Source organism: Microplitis mediator, chromosome 5 (genome assembly GCF_029852145.1).
Source record: "Microplitis mediator isolate UGA2020A chromosome 5, iyMicMedi2.1, whole genome shotgun sequence".
Lineage (NCBI taxonomy): Eukaryota > Metazoa > Arthropoda > Insecta > Hymenoptera > Braconidae > Microplitis > Microplitis mediator.
In genome coordinates this window covers 7,108,090-7,130,255 of record NC_079973.1, presented here as the reverse complement: position 1 = coordinate 7,130,255, position 22,166 = coordinate 7,108,090, and the positions used below count along the sequence as shown (strand labels likewise).

Below are 22,166 nucleotides of genomic sequence, written 5' to 3'. Positions count from 1 at the left end.
AAGATTAAAAATATCAATTTATTCGAATCTTTTTCAATTCTTTGGAAGTTTAGAAATTCTTATATTATTTTTAGATTCAATATAATTGAAAAGTATTAATTTTATGTCCAGATGAAAACCTTGAGGAATAGGATCTATTCAAAAGTACCCAATTCTCATCTTTTTCAATACTTTTCAATGAGTATTTTTAATCAAGGCTTCCCGTTCATTAAAAATTTTTCCCATTTAAAAATCATGTAAATCGAATAACTTTTTTTTTAAATTGCTATAACTTAGCCAGATTTTAAGCTATCGTTTCGAAATCAGTTTTTATTTATAGAGTTTTTATTGCTTTTTAAAAGTCTATAAAACGATTTTGCTGTGATTCTAGCCATGTCGATTGTATCAGCTCCGAAAGTCAATTTTTTCATATATTTTTGTTAGTAGTGAAAAAACGCCTATAATTTTATTAAAAGATCTCCTATATCCTGAAAAATATGCATACAAATTTATCAGTAATAGACATCAGGAATGGGGAATTTCCAAAGCAATTTGTGAAATATTACAGCTGGCGCCTAGTCCTAATGGAACGATAGCCAATAAGGAAAAAAAAAAAAGTATTACAGCGTAATTTGCAAAATTATTTCTCATCCGCTTACATTATAATGACATTAGTCATTAGGACAAAATTAACAGTTGACTTATTTCTTTAAGTAAAATCGACTTGTCTCAGGGATTACCTTAATTGCAGCCTACTAATACTCATTTACGAAATTGCAATACGTATGTACTTATTGATCCTTTGTCCCATTCGAGTTGGTTCAGGTTTTAACTGATAATAAATGAACGAGAAGGATAATAACTGAACAAGAAGGCTTCTATTCCAAAAATCTAAAGCTATTGAAAAATAATTAGACTGCTTCCTTAAATTTTTCAAGAGATATTTTGCTCATACACAGACATCCTAATTGTCGTCCAACTAGTCTCATTTTAAATAATTATTTTCTTCTCATTTTGTAGCTGAATCAAACTCTAAATTAAATCTAAAAAATTATAAAAACCGAAATTTCATTTTTTAAATGGATGACAATTAAGATCTTTTTTAGGCGGGGCCATACTCAATGAATTTTTGAATTTTAGATTTCTATGATTTTTTTGAGTAGTTTTTTTTTTAACTTATACAGTAGGACCTCATTATAAGACTAGCTCGGAGCTGTAGGGGAAAAAATTCTTAGAATTTAGGTACCCCCACGATTGTGCTTAACAGCGTTTGCGCCCAAGCCTCGCTATAAGACTATCGCCGTTTTGCGTTTTATTTATGTATTCAACTCTACTCTGTTATACAGTGAATCTGTTTATGTATTAAAATACATAAGTTAACAGAATTTCGTCGTTCTTTTCCCGTAATTAATGATCTGAAACCACCAAATTTTAAGTATTCTTTATGAAAATAAATGACTTAATCTGCAATCTATATTATGTACATTTTATCTCGATTTTTCGAATTTCGGCGTAAAACTTTTGTTGAGTTGTTGATGGGGGAAGCGTTCCGAGTGAGTTTTAACAAATTGAGGGGAAAAGTCTTATAACGCGTAGTCTGATAACGAGGTTCCACTGTATTTCAGCGAAATTATCTTTTTTCCAATTAATGCTTTAATTTTTTTTTAAATTAAAGCGTTAAATTTTAATACACTCATGACGGTTGAGTCATTGAAAATTTTCAAGAAGTAGGGGGGGGGGGGGCACTTTCTTAACAAAAAATAAAAATTTTTTTTTATGATTGCATTAGTAATTTTTAAAATTAAATTCGTACCTCTAGTATTTTTTAAAAACTGAGCACCAAAAAAAAATCCCTAGACCGCATGGTTGATCGCGCACTCTAGCGGGAAAAATAACAAATTTAAAAATAAATTAATTGGCAACCGTAACACCGACGTCAGTTCGTCAGTTTCATGAGCACTGTTCATGAGTGAGGAACTCAAGACGATCACTTGAGTTGATAAAAAAAAAATTATTTAGTTATACGATGTATTAATATACACCTATATTTATTTCAATATTTAATCATTCAATCATCACTAATTGATTGAATTTTTCTATAATTATAAATTCAAGTTATTCAACATAGTGGATTTGTAACGAATCATTTATTATTTAAATTTTTGTGTGATAGATAAAAGCATTTTGTTGTTCGTTTCATTTTAACTTTTTTTTTTTATCGACAAATTATTTATTTGTCACGAGATACCTCAGCTACATATATACATATACATATATATAACTAGTACGCCTTACACATCAATAATAAATGATCTATTAGTAAAAAATAAGAAATTAAATAATATACATAAAGACAATTGTGGAAATAATTTTTTTATCAAGTGCCAGTGATAAATAATCACTTCGTTAATTCTATTTGGATTTTAATTGAATGGTAAAGTTAATTAGTTTACATTTTTATTGCGTAATTATTTTTTAAAAATATAATATAGGTTATATACATTAATTTTTTAAAATTATCATTATGTTTATTTATTTATTAATTAATGTCATGCCATTAAATTACTAGCCTACTTTTTAAATTATTTAAAATTTTAAATATTATTTATATTTTCTACAATTATTTATATTTTTTACTTGGCATCATTTCTAAAATTTCAATTTCTCTGCATTCTTCGAGCGACTTTCACAACCAAATTATTGATATTTTTTTTATATTATATATAGATATATATAGGTATATATCTATATTATAATATAATACAGTGAAGGATGATTCATAGCTTAGACTTTTTTAATATTTCTTTTAATGAATTCGTGATCAATATTATTAGTTTTTATTAAATAACTTTTTTTTAATTTAATTATTTATAATTATCACTGAGTACTAAAATGCGAACATTAAATTTTTGTTTAGATGTTTTATATGTATGTATATTTAAATAGCTTTATATATATGACTATATAACTATAGATCTATGTAATTTGTAAAATTAAGATGTTCAGACTATTTGCGTATGATTGTACGTAATTTAGATGACATACGTCTTACTCATTAATTTTAGAAAACAATTTATATATTAAATTATTTAGTATTAATAAAATTTTAAATACTCGAATAATTTTTCAAAATTATAATTTAAATAACTAATTATTCGAAACAAGTTTTTCACTTGTGAATAATTTTTTATTAATTAAAAGAATTCAAATTTAAATTTAAATTTGAAATTTTTTATGGAAAAAAAAATGGAGCTTTAATAATTGAGTTCATTTTGAATTATAAAAAACAATTAATAAAATTTTAATAATTGTTTGTAAATATTTGAGATATTCCTTTAATATGATCGTGAAATTAGTGGACAATTAACAATATTCGCATTTTTTTTTTTAACAAATTGCAAAAATAAATAACTAAAAAAATGCACATGTAGAAAATTCAAAAATGAAAGTGCATTTTTTTTAATATTTTTTTTTTATAATTTTGATTCCTGAACAAATTCAAAAATTTATCAGACGGCTAACTTCGGTATCATATTTTAAATGAGTGTAAATGTAGCAAACATCAGACAAATTTAAAATTATTAATAAATAGAGTAAATAATTAATAAAACAAAATTTGTAAAAAATGCGCATTTAAAAAATTGTGAAATTAATGAGTGCATTTTTTATAAATATTATGTTTTTAATTATTTACTCTATTTATAAATAACTTTAACTTGTCTGATGTCTGCTACATTCACACTCATTATTTTAAATAATAATTATTTATTAATTAAAAAATTTTATTAATAACTTTTTTTTTAGAGTTTGATCTGTTGTTTATTTTTAGATGTGATAAAATAACTGCCCTCTTAAATTGTTTATTAATAATTATTTATTAAATTTTAATTATCCGAAACAATTAGTAATGTTTTGATAATTATATCAAATATTTATTGAAATTAAATTTAAATAAATTTTTTTTTCTAATGTTTCTAAAATTATAAATATTTTCAAATTTATATGATTTTATTTAACACAATTAGACTAATTTAAATTAATTATAATGATCCTGAAGTTAACAGATATTTGAGAATTGTCAGAATTTTTTTTCAATAAATCAATTGAAAAAAAAAAAAATATGCACATGTAGAAAATTGATAAAACTGTAAGTGCAATTTTTTTTTATTTATAGTTAATGGTTTTGAAAAAAAATCCAAGAATTATTAAACGTCGGCTAACATCAGTATCATTAATTATATTTTTTAATTAAAATTTTTATAGCCGCATAAATAAAATAATTCAATAAAATAATTATCTTCTAATTCACGTTATCTTTAAATATTTTAACAACTCTCAGTGTTGATCTTTTCATTTAGTTAATTATTATATTGTTAATAACCATAACTATAATTATATTTAATAATAGTTTAATTACTAAACCAATAACTATGACCATTAAAACATTTACTTAGATGTTATCGTCAACGATTAAAAAACATTTAAATAATTAAGTTATTGAAGATTAATTATCTGGTATCAATCAATTTAATAATAGATGTATTTATAATTTTTTGAAGGTTTGTATCCTGTAATCACATCATGCCTCTGTTTGGAAAATCGCAAAAAAGTCCGGCTGAGGTTGTTAAAGCTTTAAAGGAAGCTGTTAATGCACTTGAACGTGGTGATAAGAAGGTCGAAAAGGTATATTAATTAATAATAATTATATTATCTATCTATTTTTATCATATGAATAATCTGAATAATTATCAATAAGATATAATCCAATTCTTTAGTGACTCATTTATTTATTAACAAAAATTATTTCTTATAAATAAAATTAACATGACAACACTCAGCCTTACACTGAATCAAAAAATTTGTCTTGTAAATTACTAATTTTTATAAATTTTAATATTTAAATTTATAACATTCGAAAACAAAATTTAGAATTAAATTTGAATATTAAATTTATGATCCTGAAGTTAACAGACAATTAACAATTTTCGGATTATTTTTCAACAAATTGATTAAAAAAAAAAAATATGCACGTATAAAAAACTAAAAAAACTATAGGTATAATTTTTTAAAATATTTTTTTTTTTACAGTTTATCGGTTTTAAAAAAATTACAAAATTATTCGACGTCGGTTAAATTCAGTATCATATTAGATTTAAAATTAGAACGGCCTAAAAAAATCAACTTTTTTTTTTTAAGTGAGAAAGAACTGATAACAACTTAAAAAAAAATTTTTTTTTGGAAAATTCGAGCTCCATATTTAAAGTTCTGGAACTTTTTTTTAGAGCGTTAATTTTTCTACAATTAAAAAGTAATGTGCAGTTTTGTAAAAAATTATTTTAAAAACGTAATATCTCATCAAATTCAATGGAAAATAATTCATGTTAAATAGATGGTAAATTGAAAAACGTGATGAGCACAAAAAACAAATATTACGAGTTTATATTTTGGAAACTTTTGTTTTTATATACACAGTAAACAATATTTGGTATCTGTGTTAAAAGCGATCTGCGTTAAATTTTTTGTGTTAAATCAACACATTGTACTTTGAAATTTTTAATAGATCTACTATTTAACACTTTAAAAGTGTTACTTAACTCTAAAATTGAAATTATGAACATTTATTAAGTGTTACTTTAAAATTGACACTAAATTTATGTTAAAAAGTCAATCGATAGTCGTGGAAGAATTATTAGAAAAATGAAAGTAAAATCGAAATTTTATAAATTTGAATTTAAATTAAAGATTTTAATTATTAATTTTTTGAATTACCATTTATTAAAAGCTCGAATTTTTATTATACTAAAGAAAAGAAATTAGTTATAATTTTGAATTATTTTATGTAATGTCAAAGTTATTTTTTCGCTAAATAAAAATATGTTTTTGTTTTTTTAAAAGAAATGATTTGACTTACTGTTTACAACTGCCATGAAATATTACGTGATTTTTTTTAATCATGACAATAAAATCATTGTTTACTATCAAAAAATAATTACTTACTAAATATTTATGGTACAAAAATACAATGTAAAAGTTAACATTTTTTTTTTTGTATCGCCGTTGACATTAAAAAAGTATTGAATTAACTTCTCGTATTACCCGAATTTAGTGTTGAAATTCAACACAAATCGTCTGTGTCAAAAAATAACACAAATATTATGAGGACCGTTTTTAACAAACAAATTGTGTTGATTTTAACGCAATATTTTTTACTGTATACTGAGCAAAAAAACAATTTTTTACTAGAACACTGTTCTTAATTTAATGATTCGTTTAATTGATTCATCAATAAAATATACATTTGTTAGTAAAAATTATTTTTTATTTTTACTTGAAAAATTTTCTTTACGCTGAGTCATAATGGATCTGAAAATAATTTTTTCTTTACTTGTGTAAATTAAAAATGAGTACCATCAATTTTTTAAAATAAAACATTTAAGGGCATTTTCAGACTCTGCCCCCCCCCCCACATACACACACTTTTTAAAAATTTTCAATGAATTTCAACTGTTATAAGCGTATACAAATTTTATTCATTAAATATAAAAAAATTAAAACCTCGATTGAAAAAAGAACGATTTCGCCGAGATATAGCTTTGAAAAAAAAATTACTTAAAGTTGTAGTCAATTAGGAGTTAAACGAAATTTATTGAATAAATTTTAGCCTAAAAAATTTGAAAATTCTAGTTATAAAATTGACATGAAGATTTTACTGAAATTTATTTTCCAAATTTCGTTTAACTCCCAATTGATATCAACTGTAAGTAATTTTTTTATGATACTGAAGTTAGCAGACGTCAAATAATTTTTGGAATTTAAAAAAAATGATAAATTATAAAAAAAAAAATATTTTGAAATATTGCATTTGTAGATTTTTTTATTTTCTACATGTGCATTTTTTTAGTTTTTTTTTTTTTTTGCAATTGATTTGGTGAAAAAAAAATCAAAAAATTGTTGATTGTCTGCCAACTTCTGGATCATATTTTTTTTCAAATCTATATCTCAGCGAAATTGTCCTTTTTTCAATTAATGCTTTAATTTTTTTTTAATTAATTGATACGCTAATGACAGTTGAAATTCATTGAAAATTTTCAAAAAGTGGGGGGCAGTGTCTGAGAATGGCCTTAATTCATTAAAAAATTGAGTAAAAAAATTACATATTATTTAATAATCCATTTTTTTGCTTCCATGTCCTTTTAAGTTAAAAAAAAAAAAAAGACAATTTTTTATGTCACACGCCAACAAATATTTAAATTTCCCTGATATGATTGTTGATAAATGAATTCTATTAAAGAATTTGAATATTATATATATAATAAATAAATAAAAATAATAATTTACAGGCTCAAGAAGATGTAAGCAAAAATCTCGTACACATAAAGAATATGCTTTATGGTACTGCTGAAACAGAACCACAAGCTGATATTGTTGTAGCACAACTTGCACAAGAACTGTATAATAGTAATTTATTGCTATTACTTGTACAAAATTTAAGTCGCATTGATTTTGAGGTATTTATTTAAATAATATTTAAAACATTATAGTCCATATATATATTTAAAAAAAAATGTACAATTACCGTCAGTATAAATTAATTTATACGTCCGTGATAATTAAGTTGGACGTAATCTAGACCGTAAATTCAGAGGTTTCCCGGCTTAACTCTAAAATCCTTTTTATTGACTGTCGCTAAATCTGGCGCCATATTATTTTAAATTAACTTTATAACTCGGTACTTAGTAATTAATTAATCAATGTAAACAATTAGTATTCAATCCCCGAAACCATAACTTTATATTTTGGCACGGTTCCATTTAAATCTTCCAACAAACAATATCTAATTGTTATTTAATTTACATAAATTATTTTTTTGAATTTAAATTAAAGTGCATTACAATTATTTATTTATTTATTAATCTATTAATTTATTGTTTTAATAGGGTAAAAAAGATGTTGCTCAAGTCTTCAATAACATTTTACGAAGACAGATTGGCACCAGATCACCAACAGTAGAATACATTTGTACAAAACCTGAGATATTGTTTACACTCATGTCTGGGTAAATAAAAATTTATTTAATTATTTTACTTTTACTTTTTAAATTTGGGCTTGCAAATGAAAAGTTTAATTAGCAATTAAATTATTCAAAAAATAACAAATCAATATTTTGTTTTTTTGTAGGTATGAGCATCAAGATATAGCATTAAACTGTGGAACAATGTTAAGAGAATGTGCAAGATATGAAGCATTGGCTAAAATAATGATTTATTCCGACGATTTTTACAATTTTTTTAGATATGTCGAAGTATCTACATTCGACATTGCATCAGATGCCTTTTCTACTTTTAAGGTAATTTTTATTATATTATTTTTTAATTTTTTTATAGGAATACGTCTGCTGCGATGGATTCTATGACACAACTCTAAGAAAATTTTGCGACAATATTGAAAATAATTTGAATTTCAAATAAGTTCCATTTTTAGAACACAATTTTTACCGCGATATTCAAATGTTTTAAAATCAGTTTCACATTCGTTATAATATATTTTATTTTATCGAGTAGTGTCGAAAAATATCGACTCAAAAATTTATTATCATCACGAAAGCGCCCGCAATTAATTACGGCTCCTAATTAAATTTTAAAGATAAGAAAAATCGGTTGATTATTTAAAAAGTCAACATTTGCAATTTTTTTAGTTTTATAAAAATCTAATTTTATTTTTAAATTAGCTTTGAACGAAAACTAATAGTTCATTTCTGTTAAATTTATCTTAAAGATCAGACAATTTGCTTCATTTATTTTTTTTAACTTTTAGTAACTTTGAAAATTTAATAAAACATCAAAACTTTTTTCGCGGCTTTAACTTGAAACAACTTCTGGATGACATGTCAAAACTAAACTTACAAAATATATATTGTAGCTGATAAAATAAGATACAATATAACTTACTCAATTATAACTTGATAAATCTTGAGTTCTTTATAAAATTTTAAAAATACCGGCATGATTTTTATGAAATCTCAGTCATGTCTAGAAGATAATTCAAAAATGATTTTTATTATTTTTATTTCAATGACTTAAAAATAAGTTTATTTTTTAAAATTTATTTATTAATTTAATTATTTTTTTTCTTCTAAACAGGAATTGTTAACGAGGCACAAAATATTAAGTGCTGAATTTTTAGAAGCCAATTATGACAAAGTTTTTTCACATTATCAGAGGCTATTGAATTCCGAAAATTACGTAACTCGTCGACAGAGTTTGAAATTACTTGGAGAATTATTATTGGACAGACACAATTTCACTGTAATTATTAATAACAATAACTAATTATAATAACACTAAGTGGCCTAAGTATTAAGGACAGATATTTATAATTTAAATTATTTCTTAGGTCATGACTCAATATATATCGAATCCAGATAATTTAAAGCTCATGATGAACATGTTGAAAGAAAAATCACGCAATATACAATTTGAGGCCTTCCATGTATTCAAGGTAAGTTTTATTTTTTAAATTTATATTTCTTTAATAATAAATGGCTTACAGAAAATTTTTTGGACAGCAAGTTTGTTATTTAATGATTACTTTATTATTTTTGTACAACGTTTCGATCCTTTCGGAAATTTATCAAGTACTGTAGACAGAAATGCAATAATTAAAAAATATAATATACAATATTTTTTAATCGTAGACAAGAGGTTAGTAAATTTAATTGGAAGGCTAAATTTTGACTAACTCTTAATAATAATTATACGATATAATCATAGTAAATTAATTATAAACTTTACAAAAAAAGATTACAACTTAAATTACAAAGGAAACTGAATGCGTGTGTTAGATTCATTTACAAAATTGCTAAGTTTGAACATGTCAGTGCTTATTATAAAAAATTAGGTTGGTTAAAATTAAAAACGAGGAGAGACTTTTTTATTGCTTGCCTATTTTACAATAAAATTAATTTGTACTTTCGTACAATGTAGTAAGTTTGCGAACAATTAAAAACTTCCTGAATTATTCGTAACTTTTCGAATAACTCGAAAATTAATAAAAAATTTACAAATAATTCCAAATTTTTTTTTTAACGACTTAAAATTGTAACAGTTTTTTGAATAATTTGAATTTTTGTCAGAGGTAAAAAGAGCTCAGACATGAATTTACGAAAAAACTATCATTGGTTACTTTAAAAACTAAGCTCTCTTAAAAATAAAAATTGAATACTTGAAACTCATCAGAATTTTTTCGATTTGAATTGAGTAATTTGAAAAATTATAAATAATTGAAAAACTTTCGGATAATTCTAAAATTGACTAATAATTTGAGAAGTTATAAATAATTTAAAAGATTCGAATAATTCAAAAAGTTTAGAGTAATTCGACATTTTTATAACAATTAGGTCAAAAATAAATTGTGATTATCAAATAACAAACTTGCTGTCCAAAAAATTTCCTGTGACTTATTATTAATTTATGAAGATAGGCATGAGCCGATGTAATAATTTTTTTTCCATTAATAATAAATGTTTAATTTATTAAAATAAATTTCTATAGGTATTTGTTGCTAATCCAAATAAACCGAAGCCAATATTGGACATTTTACTACGTAATCAAGAAAAATTAATTGAATTTTTAACGCGCTTCCACACCGATCGATCCGAGGATGAACAATTTAACGATGAAAAAGCATATTTGATTAAGCAGATTAAAGAGTTAAAGTCTGTACATGAAAATTAATACATTTCATTTATTTGTTCTTATTAAATATTATTAATATTATTATTATTATTATTATTATTTTATTATTATTATTATTAATCATTTTTTTCCAACTAGTTATGTAAATAAAAAAAAAAAAAAAAACATTTACATTCACAATTATTTGTACAACACAGACTTGAAATAATGTCAATACTCCAAATTAATTACAGTAATAAAAATTTAAATAATTAAAAAAAAATCGATTTCAATTAAATTGAATAGCTCAGTAAGGCAGCTACAAAAGTCGAAACAAAATAATATTAAAATCTTGTGCCTATTCATATCTAAAATTTTTTTTTTTCTCAGAATAATAATAATAATTAATTAATATAATTACAACAAACATTTTAGCAATTACATACTATAATCATGGACTGTTGTATTTTGTGATACAAAAAAATAAAAAATGAATTAAAAGTCGCTAACTTTAAAGCATTTTCAAGGTCGATATAAATAATATTATCACTACAGACCGCAATTAATTTTTTATCTAGAATATTTAGCAGTTAACTGCTTATATAAAAAATAAAATAAAAATAAATAAATATATGAAACGTAAATACTACAGCATTAAGTGATAAAAATTTTAGCTGTAGTTTGCTATAATAGGATAATTATTTTTCTTATTCTTTCATTCTTTATTTTATTTTATTATTTTACTTTTCTCTTTTTACGTTTATTAATTATCGATTACTTTCTATTTAATTCAATCAACACAATGCTGAATTAAAGTGTATCACTTATTATTTTATTATTATAATATCAGCAAGCGTCTATGCTTCATTTTATGCTAAATAAATAAATTAAATAAAATAAATAAATAAATAAAAAACAAATTATTGTAATCCCTGTAATAGGATTGACTGTTAAATGACGGAAAAAGTAAATAATGTAACGCCAAAATAATTGTTTCTTATTGTATTTATTGCAATAAAAGTATTATAAAAAAAATGAAACAAGAAATCTTATTAAAATACAAACTTTTCTTCAAGCATTCAAATATTTTAGTATTATAAAGTATTAATAAGATAAAAAAAATTATATACAGCTTTTGTTAATTATCTAAAAAAATATATTTATATATGTATATATAGATATGTGTTATAAAATATAATTAATTAAATTGTAATATTTAATATTTCAACTAAAGTTGACAGCGCATGGGATACAGTAGTAAAATATCTTGGTCTCCGTGTTCTTAAACCCCAGTCAGGTTTTTCATTTGGCAAAATCATGGTATGTTGTAACGAAGAATTTCGTATTTTATTGAAATTTATTTTATCTTTTTTTAAATTTGTTTCAGCAGTTGATCTTATCAACCATTTGATACGCGGTGACTCTTTAACTTGATCAGCAAAATCATTATCACGTATGAGTAACCATAGTAGCGTAGCAAGATGTAAAAATAACTCAACATTTGATTTAATCATAGCGTTCATTAATCGTGCTATTGTTTCTGTTTCATCAATATTGCGTACGTAAGACGATAATTGAGGTAATTTAATAATTGTTATAAGTATACTTGTACAGCGTAAACAAACTTCCATCCAAGGTAATGAACGATTTGAATTGCCTAAGATATCATATATAGTGTCAATTAAATTCAATTCACAAAATAATTTACAGCCTTTTGGCGATAAACGCGTTAACGTATCGATGCAGGCAAGACACATTGACAGTTGCCCAATACTTTTAATATTTTGCAGTGTACTCATGGCATCTTGGAGACGATTTTCAACAGTTTGTGATGGTACGGCAACTTGCGATGCCTGTTTAGCCCGTTCTCTTACTTTTCTTATCTCTTCCGACTGATGTTTTCTGACAATAAACCCGCGATAAGCTGATTGAATAATTGTAGCTGCTGATATTAATTTACGTTGTCTCGCAATGTCTTCAGCAGTTTTACGCAACTGCAATTTTGAACGCCAACGATTTTGTACAAAAACAACAGCTGATTTTAATTTTATAAAATTACGACGTATTTTTTGACAGTTACGTATTGAACGATAACGTCTTTGAATAAATAGAGCGGCGGTACGTTGAGCCAAGAAATTATTTCTGATATTACGAGAAATTATTAACTGTCTCCATGCGAGTTGAATTTTTATCACCGCGTTCTTTTTAATTAAATATTGGCGACGGGTAACAATCATTCTCCATTTTGATTGGAGACATATTGCGGCATTGCGGTAACGTAAATACTGATGACGAGTTTCTTTCATTAATTTATTTGCTCGCCAAAGAGACTGGAGTTTAATGGCCGACTCACGTGTCTCTAGATAACATTTTCTAATTTCCCGGGCAACTTTACGGGCACGATAACGCTGTTGGATCATCACAGTTGTTTTCCTTATCAATTTATATTCCTGATTAAATTTAATTGATAATTTACGTGCACGCCATTGGCTCTGTAAAATAATTGCTGCAGTACGAAGCTGCTGGAAGTCTTGTGACAATTTAAACATTTTCCAATTCTTCTGGATAATTATTGCTGATTTTTTGTAAGCTACGTACTGCAGTTTAACTGCACGTCCAACTTTAAAAGCCCGATATTTACGTTGAATTACAATAGCAGCCGATCGTTGTTTGATATAAAGATCACGAGTTTCTAAACCAATCACTCGTGCTCTCCAGTGAGCTTGCAATACAACGGCAGCTTTACGTCGCTGCTGATAATTCCTGTAAGCTCTTATCATTCTCAAATTTTTCTGAATAATTATAGCAGCTTTTTTATAAACTTGATACTGCATTTTAATAACTTTCGCTATTTTTATTGCCCGATATCTTCTTTGAATAATTACCGCTGCTGATCGCTGTCTAATATAAGAATCGCGAGTCTTCAAACCGACAACTCGAGCCCGCCATTGAGTTTGTAAAGTAATAGCCGCTTTGCGTTGTTGCTGGTACTCTCTAAAAGTTTTTATCATTCTCCAATTTTTCTGGATTACGACAGCAGCTTTTTTGTAGACAACGTACTGAGTTTTAATCACCCGGCCAATTTTAATCCCGCGGTACTTGCGTTGGATGACAACAGCAGCTGATCGCTGTTTGATGTAAAAAGCACGAGTACGTAGACCAATAACTCGCGCTCTCCAGTGACTTTGTATGACAATCGCCGCTTTACGTTGTCGCTGAAACTCTCTGGTAGCTTTTATCATTCTCCAATTTTTTTGAATAATTATCGTTGATTTTTTATAAATATTATATTGCATTCTAACAACCCGAGCAATTTTAATTGCACGATATTTGTGCTGAATAAAAATGGCAGCTTGTCGTTGTTTGATAAAAGACTCGCGTATTTTAAACCCGATAATTTTAGCTCTCCATCTACTTTGAATTGTCACAGCAGCTTTATGTTTTTTCAAAGCATTTAAATAATTACGTCTCGCTGATACCATTCTCCAGAAAGCTTGAAGCTTAATGACATTAACTCTCATTTCCAAATATTTTTGTCTTAAAAATTTTCCAATTACTTTAGCGCGCCAATGATTTTGTATCACAATCGCCGCTCTGCGATCCGCTAGATATTTATCCCGACATTCTCTGGTAATTTTCAAACATCGCCACCAATTTTGAATAAATATCGCGGCTTTTTTCTTTTCCACATACTCGTGTCTTACCGTCCTCGAGTGCTTGACATTGCAATACCACTTTTCAATTTTAATCGTCGCTTCTTTCAAACGCAAATAATTTCGTCTCTCCTTCTTCATCTTCCAGTTTTTCTGTACCAATATCGCAGCTCTCTTTACCTCCACAAATTCATTTCTCATATTACGTGTTATCAAAATACTTCTCCACCATCGCTGACAAACAATAGCACTCTTACGTTGCAATTGATACTTACGAGCAACTTTAATCATTCGCCACCACGGCTGAATAATTGCCACCGCTTTACGACAAGATTTAAATCTTGAAACATAATCTTTTGTTTCGCGGTATTTTTTCCACGCCCTTTGAATTTTAATTACACTCGTTCTAATATTCAAAAATTCATTACGTCGATCATCTCTCAATTTGCAACCGACCCACCAAGACTTAATGACTCTTACAGCATCTTTTTTAACCAAATAATCATTTCTAATTCGCTTACCAACTAAATAACATCTCCACGATGATTGGATTTTGACAGCAGCTTCAATAATTTTCAAATAATCCGCCCGCTGTTCAATCATCAACTTCCGCGCTCGCCATTTAGTTTGCAATAGAACAGTAGCAGCTTTCAATTCTTTATAATAATTATGAGTTAAACATTTTAATGAGCTTGCTCGCCACCACTGCTGTATAATTATCGCAGCTTGTTTAATTATAATATAATTATTCCTTTCTCTTCTCATGATAACCACAGCACGCCATTGATTCTGTAAAATAATAACAGCCTGACGTTTACGCTGAAGGTCTTGTAAGTAAGGACGACTAGTACGTATTCTTCTAAACCATCTCTGTATACAAATAGCTGCGGCTTTTTTATCCATAAAAATACGACGATCTTTAAGCATTTGTTTTTTACGCAACCAACATTGCTGTATAAATCGAGTTGATTTTTCTAATTTCTCTAGGAAAATAACACGTTCTTCACGCAATTTTTCAAGTAATTTTCTAGCACAATAACATTTCCATGTACGTTGGATTACAGAGGCTGCATTATTTTTTCTATTTAATAAATAATTTCTAATACGAATAAACCATAGCTTTGATCTCCACCATTTTTGTAAAATATTCGAAGCTTTTTCAAATCTTGGCGCTTGGAATTTGTATATAATCTGCCACAAAAGTGATAACGTTTTTTCTCTGTGACCATCAGCAATACTTTTAGCGTCAATGTCACCAGCAATAGAATAACCAGATTCTGAAAGAGCTGTCAGCGCTAATTCAACATTAAATACTTTTTGTAAACGAGATATTGCTGGTACACGACAACGTCCTGTTAATGTCTTATCATTTTTAATCAATTCCATGACACGACATAGCCGTACACCGTCACGTAAATCAACACCGATATTATTAACAGCATAATCATACTCGTCAATATAATTTTGCTTATGGGATACAGTGTAACCATGATTACGAAGTATCTTTGTAATATCACCAACTCCGCTCAATAAATGACGTGAAAATGTCAGTAATATTTCTCGGCTGTCTTTGATATTCGCTTTCTTGAGAAACAGACATGGATCATGAGCAATCAATTTGTTTCTCTTGACGTAATCCAAAAAATAAACGAGAAACAGAAATTTTTTGAGTATAAATTTGTTCATGTGCTCACGAAATTCCGGTGTGCGCAATGTCGTTACATTGTGGACTGAATAAGTTTGTACTAAATATGGATCAGAAAAAAATCGTGACATGATAAATTTTGTTAGGCCAATAATGTCATTATTTGAGTGTAAATTAATGCGTTCATTATAAATTACTTCCAAACCAATTCTTAGCCACAGCGGATTGTAACTTAAAAATAATTGCAATATTTCTTTTTGTAATCCAATATCGCGGTGTAAATCACGATCTTGTCGTATAACAAACAGACCTTTATTTATACAAGCGGTTACTTGAGTTAAGACAATCGTTACTTCTTCCTTGGTAAGCATCGCAGCAGCAGCTTTACGCAAAGTATTGAGACGTGTGTTTGTATGGTATCTTGCTGATACTTGTTCTTTTGTTTCAGCCAACACGTTACCTTTTGTGCGACAAGACTGCCAAATTTTACCAATATCTATCGGCACTTGCTCGACATCTGTATCAAGCTGCTCTGGAGGTGTCAATAATTTATTTAACCATTTAGTATATTCTTCCTCTTGATTGACTAAGAAGTTTTCATCATAATGAAGACTGTACGCAAGAAACGGATCTCCTTTAATTGATACAAACGGATTTGTTACTTGTGCAATAATATTATCTGTACTATATAATTTATCTTTATCTCTAGTTACTTTCATCGATTTATTTGTGCTGGTAACATTAGACTCTGATTTTAATCCTGACAATGATAATTTTGACATACGTACACCTGGAATTATTAAATTACCTCTTTTGACATTTGACTGCACTTTTTTCATGTTCAAAATACTATTTTTTACGATTGTTTTATCCTTCATTATTTTATTGTGTTTTATTGGTGAAGGTTTTTTAGCTGTTTCTATACGACGCAATCGTTTGGGCGGAGATATTTCGATACATCGGGCTTCAACTTGATCTTCTTGATTTGAATATTCATTAAATATCTTATTGACAGGTTTGTTTACTTTGTAAGTTTGAGTCCTGCGTATATTTGATTCCTCACTTATCATCTCAAGATTACACCTACTGCGACTAAATGTTGATAAATTATTATTAAATGATGCATGATCTCGATTGCCTGTTGCCCATAGATCAGCTTCCAGTACTTGTTTGGCACTAGCATTGTCTCCATTACGAACACTCTGTGATAAACTTAATCTTGACTGATCAAATGATACCGGTGATGATTGTGAATTTTCTTTTAATCCACCGGAAGTGATCGTTGATGATAAATTTTTCGAATTTATAATTTTATCATTATTTTTAAAATCATTTAAAAAAGAAATTGTGGTCGATAATTCAAAACTGATTGGAGATTTTCTTAATTGTTCATTTGATGTCTGTAAGTTTTGTTGGTGATGCTGCTGCTGTTGTTGCTGTTGAGAAAACTTAGAAGTTTGATCATTACCACCAGGAGACGGTAATAATTCATAAGTACTATTTAACTTAAAAGAACCAAATGGACTTTTCTCACTGATACTAAAAGTATCATTTGATTGGATAGAGAAATATTCACTACTAGACGTACTTTTGCACTCAGTAGACCAGGCACCAGGTGATTTTATTGTTTTCATAGGAGTTGTAAAATTAATATTATTTATTATTGCCGAAAAATTATGCGGTTCTTCTTTAGATAAAATTTGCGGTGGTGATAGTGAGTCATCAAATATTTCTTCTTGTTTCTCTTGATGATTTTTTTCTTCGTCAATAATAATCATACGCTCAGTAAACTTCGGCTGGGTTAAATATGTCTCACGTCTTAGCTGCTGTCTATCGTCTATGGGCGAACTTATACGGGAATCACGTGGAGAAAAATCAACCTCTGATGGTTCAAATACTTGAATATCAGGCAATGCACTGGACGAACGTAAGCCTACAGCGACTATTTTTTCATCATCTAATTTAATTTCCGGTATTTCAGTAAGCGATGAAGTTTGTCCTTTCAGTGGAGTCAATTGAAAGTCACTGAAATCTAGTTTCATTAAAACATTACTTCGTCCTGTTGGTTTTTGTTGTTTGTTACGTAAATTATTATCCGGTGTTTGATGGACATCATTAATAATATTGGTAACGTTTTCTTTATCAGCGCGTTTTACTTGTGTTGTTGCCACAGGTACCGATTTCTTAACTGGTACGGGATTTATTGACATTGAACTCATTGGGAATTTATTTGATTGATTTCCATATCTCGAATCATTATTAACATTTGATTGTGTTAAAATTTTAGATTTACCTTTCGCTAATCCCTTCTTATTGTCGATTGATGTTGCTGTTAATGCTACATCGTATTTGATTCGTCGATTATCAGTAAATTGCAGAGTGTCTCTCCAAGTTCCAGCATCTTGCGGTGTCCATGACAAGGTAACTTGCTTTTCACTTTCACCGTTGATCTTAAATTCATTTGATTCTAAAACTATTAAACGTTCTGCAGGTGGTAGTTTACTTGTCTTCAGCTATATATAAATAGAAAAAATAAATAAATCGTTAATAATTCAATTTCTTCATATATTTATACAGGAAAAAAAAGAAACTTTAAAAACTAGGGGTTGAAATTATGACCCGGAACTCAGGTATCAGTATAAGGAATTTCAACATTCCGAACAATAAACTTTATTTTTAACGTTTAAGTTACGATTTTTAAAGTTAAAATATTAATTTTTCCTGCATAGACAATAATTTTCAATATTTATTCTATAATTTTTTACGTTTTAATTATAAATTAAGGAATTACTATTTACAATGATAGTATTTACTACTGATCACTTTATCATTATTTTACTAGTCGTTTCTCAATGTATACAGTTTATTTTTTTCCGTGTACAAATTTCCCGGTACATGGTACGGAAATTTTTGGCGGGAATATAGGAACAGGAGTTTAAACTAAGAAATTAAAGTAATTCCAACTAAAAAACAGACATCTCATCTGTGTTATAATTTTTAGGGGCAGTTTTTTAAACCGGGTTTATTTTTATCCGGTTTTAGACTAACATTGCTAGTATATCTATATTTATTCATTAATAATATATAGACATACAAGCAATAATAATTTAAACGAAGATCAAAAATAAACCTGGTTTGAAAAACTGACTCTTAGGTAAATAGAAAAAATAATAATTGTTTTATTTACCCAGTTTAAACAATTGAATTTTGATAAAAAAATTAGTATCGGAATTAATCAGTAAATTAATAAAAAATTGGGTATTTTTTCTAAAAATTTGTATGCTTCGAGTTTTATCAGTGACATATAGAACAATTTGTATGACCATTAAATTGTAATTATTATTGATATTTATATGGAATTCGGTCTTGGTACTGATCAGAAACGCTACGAATTTTAATTTTTTTTATTTGCTTTTTAGTAAAATACAATTCTTATAAAAATTTTAACGGATTTTATAAGTATGAATAAAAAATTATTAGATTGTTTGAACAAATTTAACAAAGTAAATCATAAGTATACGGATAGTTTTCTTTCTTTTAATTCTTGTAAAAGTTTTCGACGACACTCTCAACTTTATCAAGTACTGAAAGACAATAAAAATACAATTATAAATAATTATGATAAAAACCAAAAACTGATGGAAACTCAATTAGTTGATTGAATCAATATCAATTTAAATTATAATAAATTATCATGAATATTTTTATTATTATTTGAATCGATAATTCAATTTAACAATTGAATTTCTGCCAGTTGTTGATGTTTAGTATTATTATTTACGGTTGTATTTAGTACTTGATAAAATCAAGAATGTCGACGAAACCTTTTACAATAATTAAAAATAAACATTAAGGCTTGGCTGTACTCAATAAACTACCGAATGTTGTATTTCTATCAATTTATTAATTGATTATCATAATGACAATTTTTTTTCAACTTCTGGTAAAATTCATAAAACGAATCCCATAAGCCACACTGAAAAAAAGATTTATTTGAGCCAACTAAGATTTATTTGAGCCAAAGATATCGTATATTTGAATATGGCCAAATAAATATTTAATTGTGAGAAAGATATAATATATTTGAGTAGTTTAATTGCGTGAAATAAGTGATTTATTTGTGGTAAAGAAATGATCCAATCGCTACAAATAAATAAGGGCTTCAAATATATGTACAGTATCGCCAAATTTTAGATTATTTGTCACAAATTTAATATCTTTACCACAAATATATCAATTACTTACCACAAATAAATTATATATTTCCGTCAAATTATAAAATTATTTGAATCAATTGTCATATTTTGTTGTACCAAATATATTTATTTGTCATTAAGAAATATTCAAAAAAAAAGCCACAAATAAATTGATTTATTTGGGACAAATATTTCTTTTTTTCAGTGCAGTTTTTCAAACCGAGTTAATTTTTATTACGGGTTTAAGTTATTATGACTGGTATATTTATATATTATTAATGTATAGATACACTAACAATATTAATTTAAACCTGGATAAAAATAAACCCGGTTTGAAAAACTGGCCTTTACTCAGTTTTTGTTCATTTGTCTTTCTGTTGAATGCATTATTTAGAATTATTTTTTTTTCAGAACTAAGGTAAGAGATCCAGTACCCGATCAGAGAACTAGTACCCGATCACTCATGTCTTTGTATATTTATATTTACCAAATTTTACTAACTATAGATATACAAATATATGGAGTGATCGGGTACTAGGTCTTTTACCTGACGTAACAGTGTGATAAAAAAAAGAAAAAAACAAATGAAAATCTTACGGTTAACTGCTTATTAGATGGATTTTTTATGATGAATGTCGCCGAGGTAAATGTGTTGATGGTTGTTTTTAAATTAACATGCACTTGAGGTTGAAATGGTGCTAATACAAGGACTGGCGGTGGTTCTTCAATTTTTTCTTTAGATGCTGGCAGTTCTTTCGCCTTGGGAGTTATGTTAACCTATGAAAATTATTTTTTCCTTCAAATTATTTAATTTAAGTAATGAGATTATTAAGCATTCATACAAAATATAAATTATTATTTAGAAATAATTATAATTAAGTATTTAAAATAAATTAGCTGACATGGTTATATTATGTTTGTAAACTTACTTGGAAATACATTTTATCCGTAGGTAATTACTGATAATTATTATTCTATCATCGGAATAGTTGTGATTTCAAGAAGTGATTTAAATTAAAATAATTATTGTTTTTTAAAAATGAATGTTAAGTAAATACGCGGGAATATATTAACACTGTCACTAGTCAATGATATGCCGCCATGCAAGCTTGTTTTAATATCCAACGGTTTTTTTAACAACTAAATTCAAATTTATCAGTTATGGATGTTTGTACCTGTGTACAAACACTAAAAACCTGAAAGTTTCTATGAATATTAAATGTTCCTAGATAATTTGCGCCATTTTTCCTAGATTGAAATTTACCAATCCCGTTTTTAAAAATAAAAAAACCGCGAAAATTTGAATTTTACAAATTTAAATATACATAATTTTTTTTTTTTTTTTTTTTTTTTTTTTTTTTTTAAATAATTAAAATGATCCTGAAGTTACCGGACAGTGAACAATTTTCGGGTTTTTTTTTTCAACAAATAAATTACAAAAAAAAAAAGAAAGAAAAAAGTACAGATATGCGCATGTAAGAAATTCAAAAAACTAAAGGTGCAATTTTTTTAAATGGTTTTTTTTTTTATAATTTATCGTTTTACAAAATATTTAAAAATTATTTAGACGTCGGTTAACTTCAGTTCGTTCATTATAATTATTAATGAATTATTTAATTATGTTCAAAATTAATTCATTATATATTTGTATTTTGTATGTATATAAAATATAAAATTAATTTATATTTTTATATTTGATAAATTCAAAATAAATTTTATATAAATTAACAGAATTAATTTAAATTAAATAGATATATGATCTCAAGTGTATGAAATAAAAATAACTTATATTAAAGTAATCATTAGTTTAATTAATAAATGTGTAAATTTACAAAAATCAAATTTTAATTTATTGATTTAAATTTTGAATTCCAAAATATTTTTTTTTAATGATAATGAGAGAAATAATAAAAAAATTGTTTGTTTTGTAATAATTGAAAGTTATGATAAAACCTCAGAATTATATGTTGCAATAATAAGATATGTTGACTATGTATACAAATTGTTTCAGTATGTCTTC

The 22,166-nt window shown here is 26.5% G+C and overlaps 2 protein-coding genes across 2 annotated transcripts; one reads left to right on the top strand and one right to left on the bottom strand.

Annotated features, from left to right (window-relative positions):
• Positions 1 to 1,929: 1,929 nt before the first annotated feature.
• LOC130667500 (protein Mo25) lies at positions 1,930 to 10,847 on the top strand. The gene is made up of 8 exons (XM_057469127.1): positions 1,930 to 2,413; positions 4,539 to 4,662; positions 7,320 to 7,487; positions 7,917 to 8,035; positions 8,158 to 8,326; positions 9,120 to 9,284; positions 9,373 to 9,477; positions 10,530 to 10,847. Exons 2-8 carry the CDS (start codon positions 4,561 to 4,563, stop codon positions 10,710 to 10,712), a joined length of 1,011 nt encoding a protein of 336 aa, XP_057325110.1. The 5' UTR covers positions 1,930 to 2,413; positions 4,539 to 4,560; the 3' UTR covers positions 10,713 to 10,847.
• Positions 10,848 to 11,637: 790 nt separating this feature from the next.
• On the bottom strand, positions 11,638 to 21,265 carry LOC130667499 (protein abnormal spindle). The gene is made up of 3 exons (XM_057469126.1): positions 21,076 to 21,265; positions 20,744 to 20,923; positions 11,638 to 18,463 (listed from the first exon to the last, which is right to left on the bottom strand). The coding sequence occupies exons 1-3, from the start codon at positions 21,085 to 21,087 to the stop codon at positions 11,855 to 11,857; spliced, it is 6,801 nt and encodes a 2,266-aa protein (XP_057325109.1). The 5' UTR covers positions 21,088 to 21,265; the 3' UTR covers positions 11,638 to 11,854.
• Between the last annotated feature and the right edge of the window lie 901 nt (positions 21,266 to 22,166).

Excerpts from the sequence above, each read along its gene's own strand:
- LOC130667500 (XM_057469127.1), top strand. The coding sequence starts at position 4,561 with ATGCCTCTGTTTGGAAAATCGCAAAAAAGTCCGGCTGAGGTTGTTAAA. Across the intron at positions 7,488-7,916 it reads TAAGTCGCATTGATTTTGAG|GGTAAAAAAGATGTTGCTCA; the intron begins GTATTTATTTAA and ends TTGTTTTAATAG. Across the intron at positions 8,327-9,119 it reads ATGCCTTTTCTACTTTTAAG|GAATTGTTAACGAGGCACAA; the intron begins GTAATTTTTATT and ends TCTTCTAAACAG.
- LOC130667499 (XM_057469126.1), bottom strand. Across the intron at positions 18,464-20,743 it reads CATCTAATAAGCAGTTAACC|CTGAAGACAAGTAAACTACC; the intron begins GTAAGATTTTCA and ends ATTTATATATAG.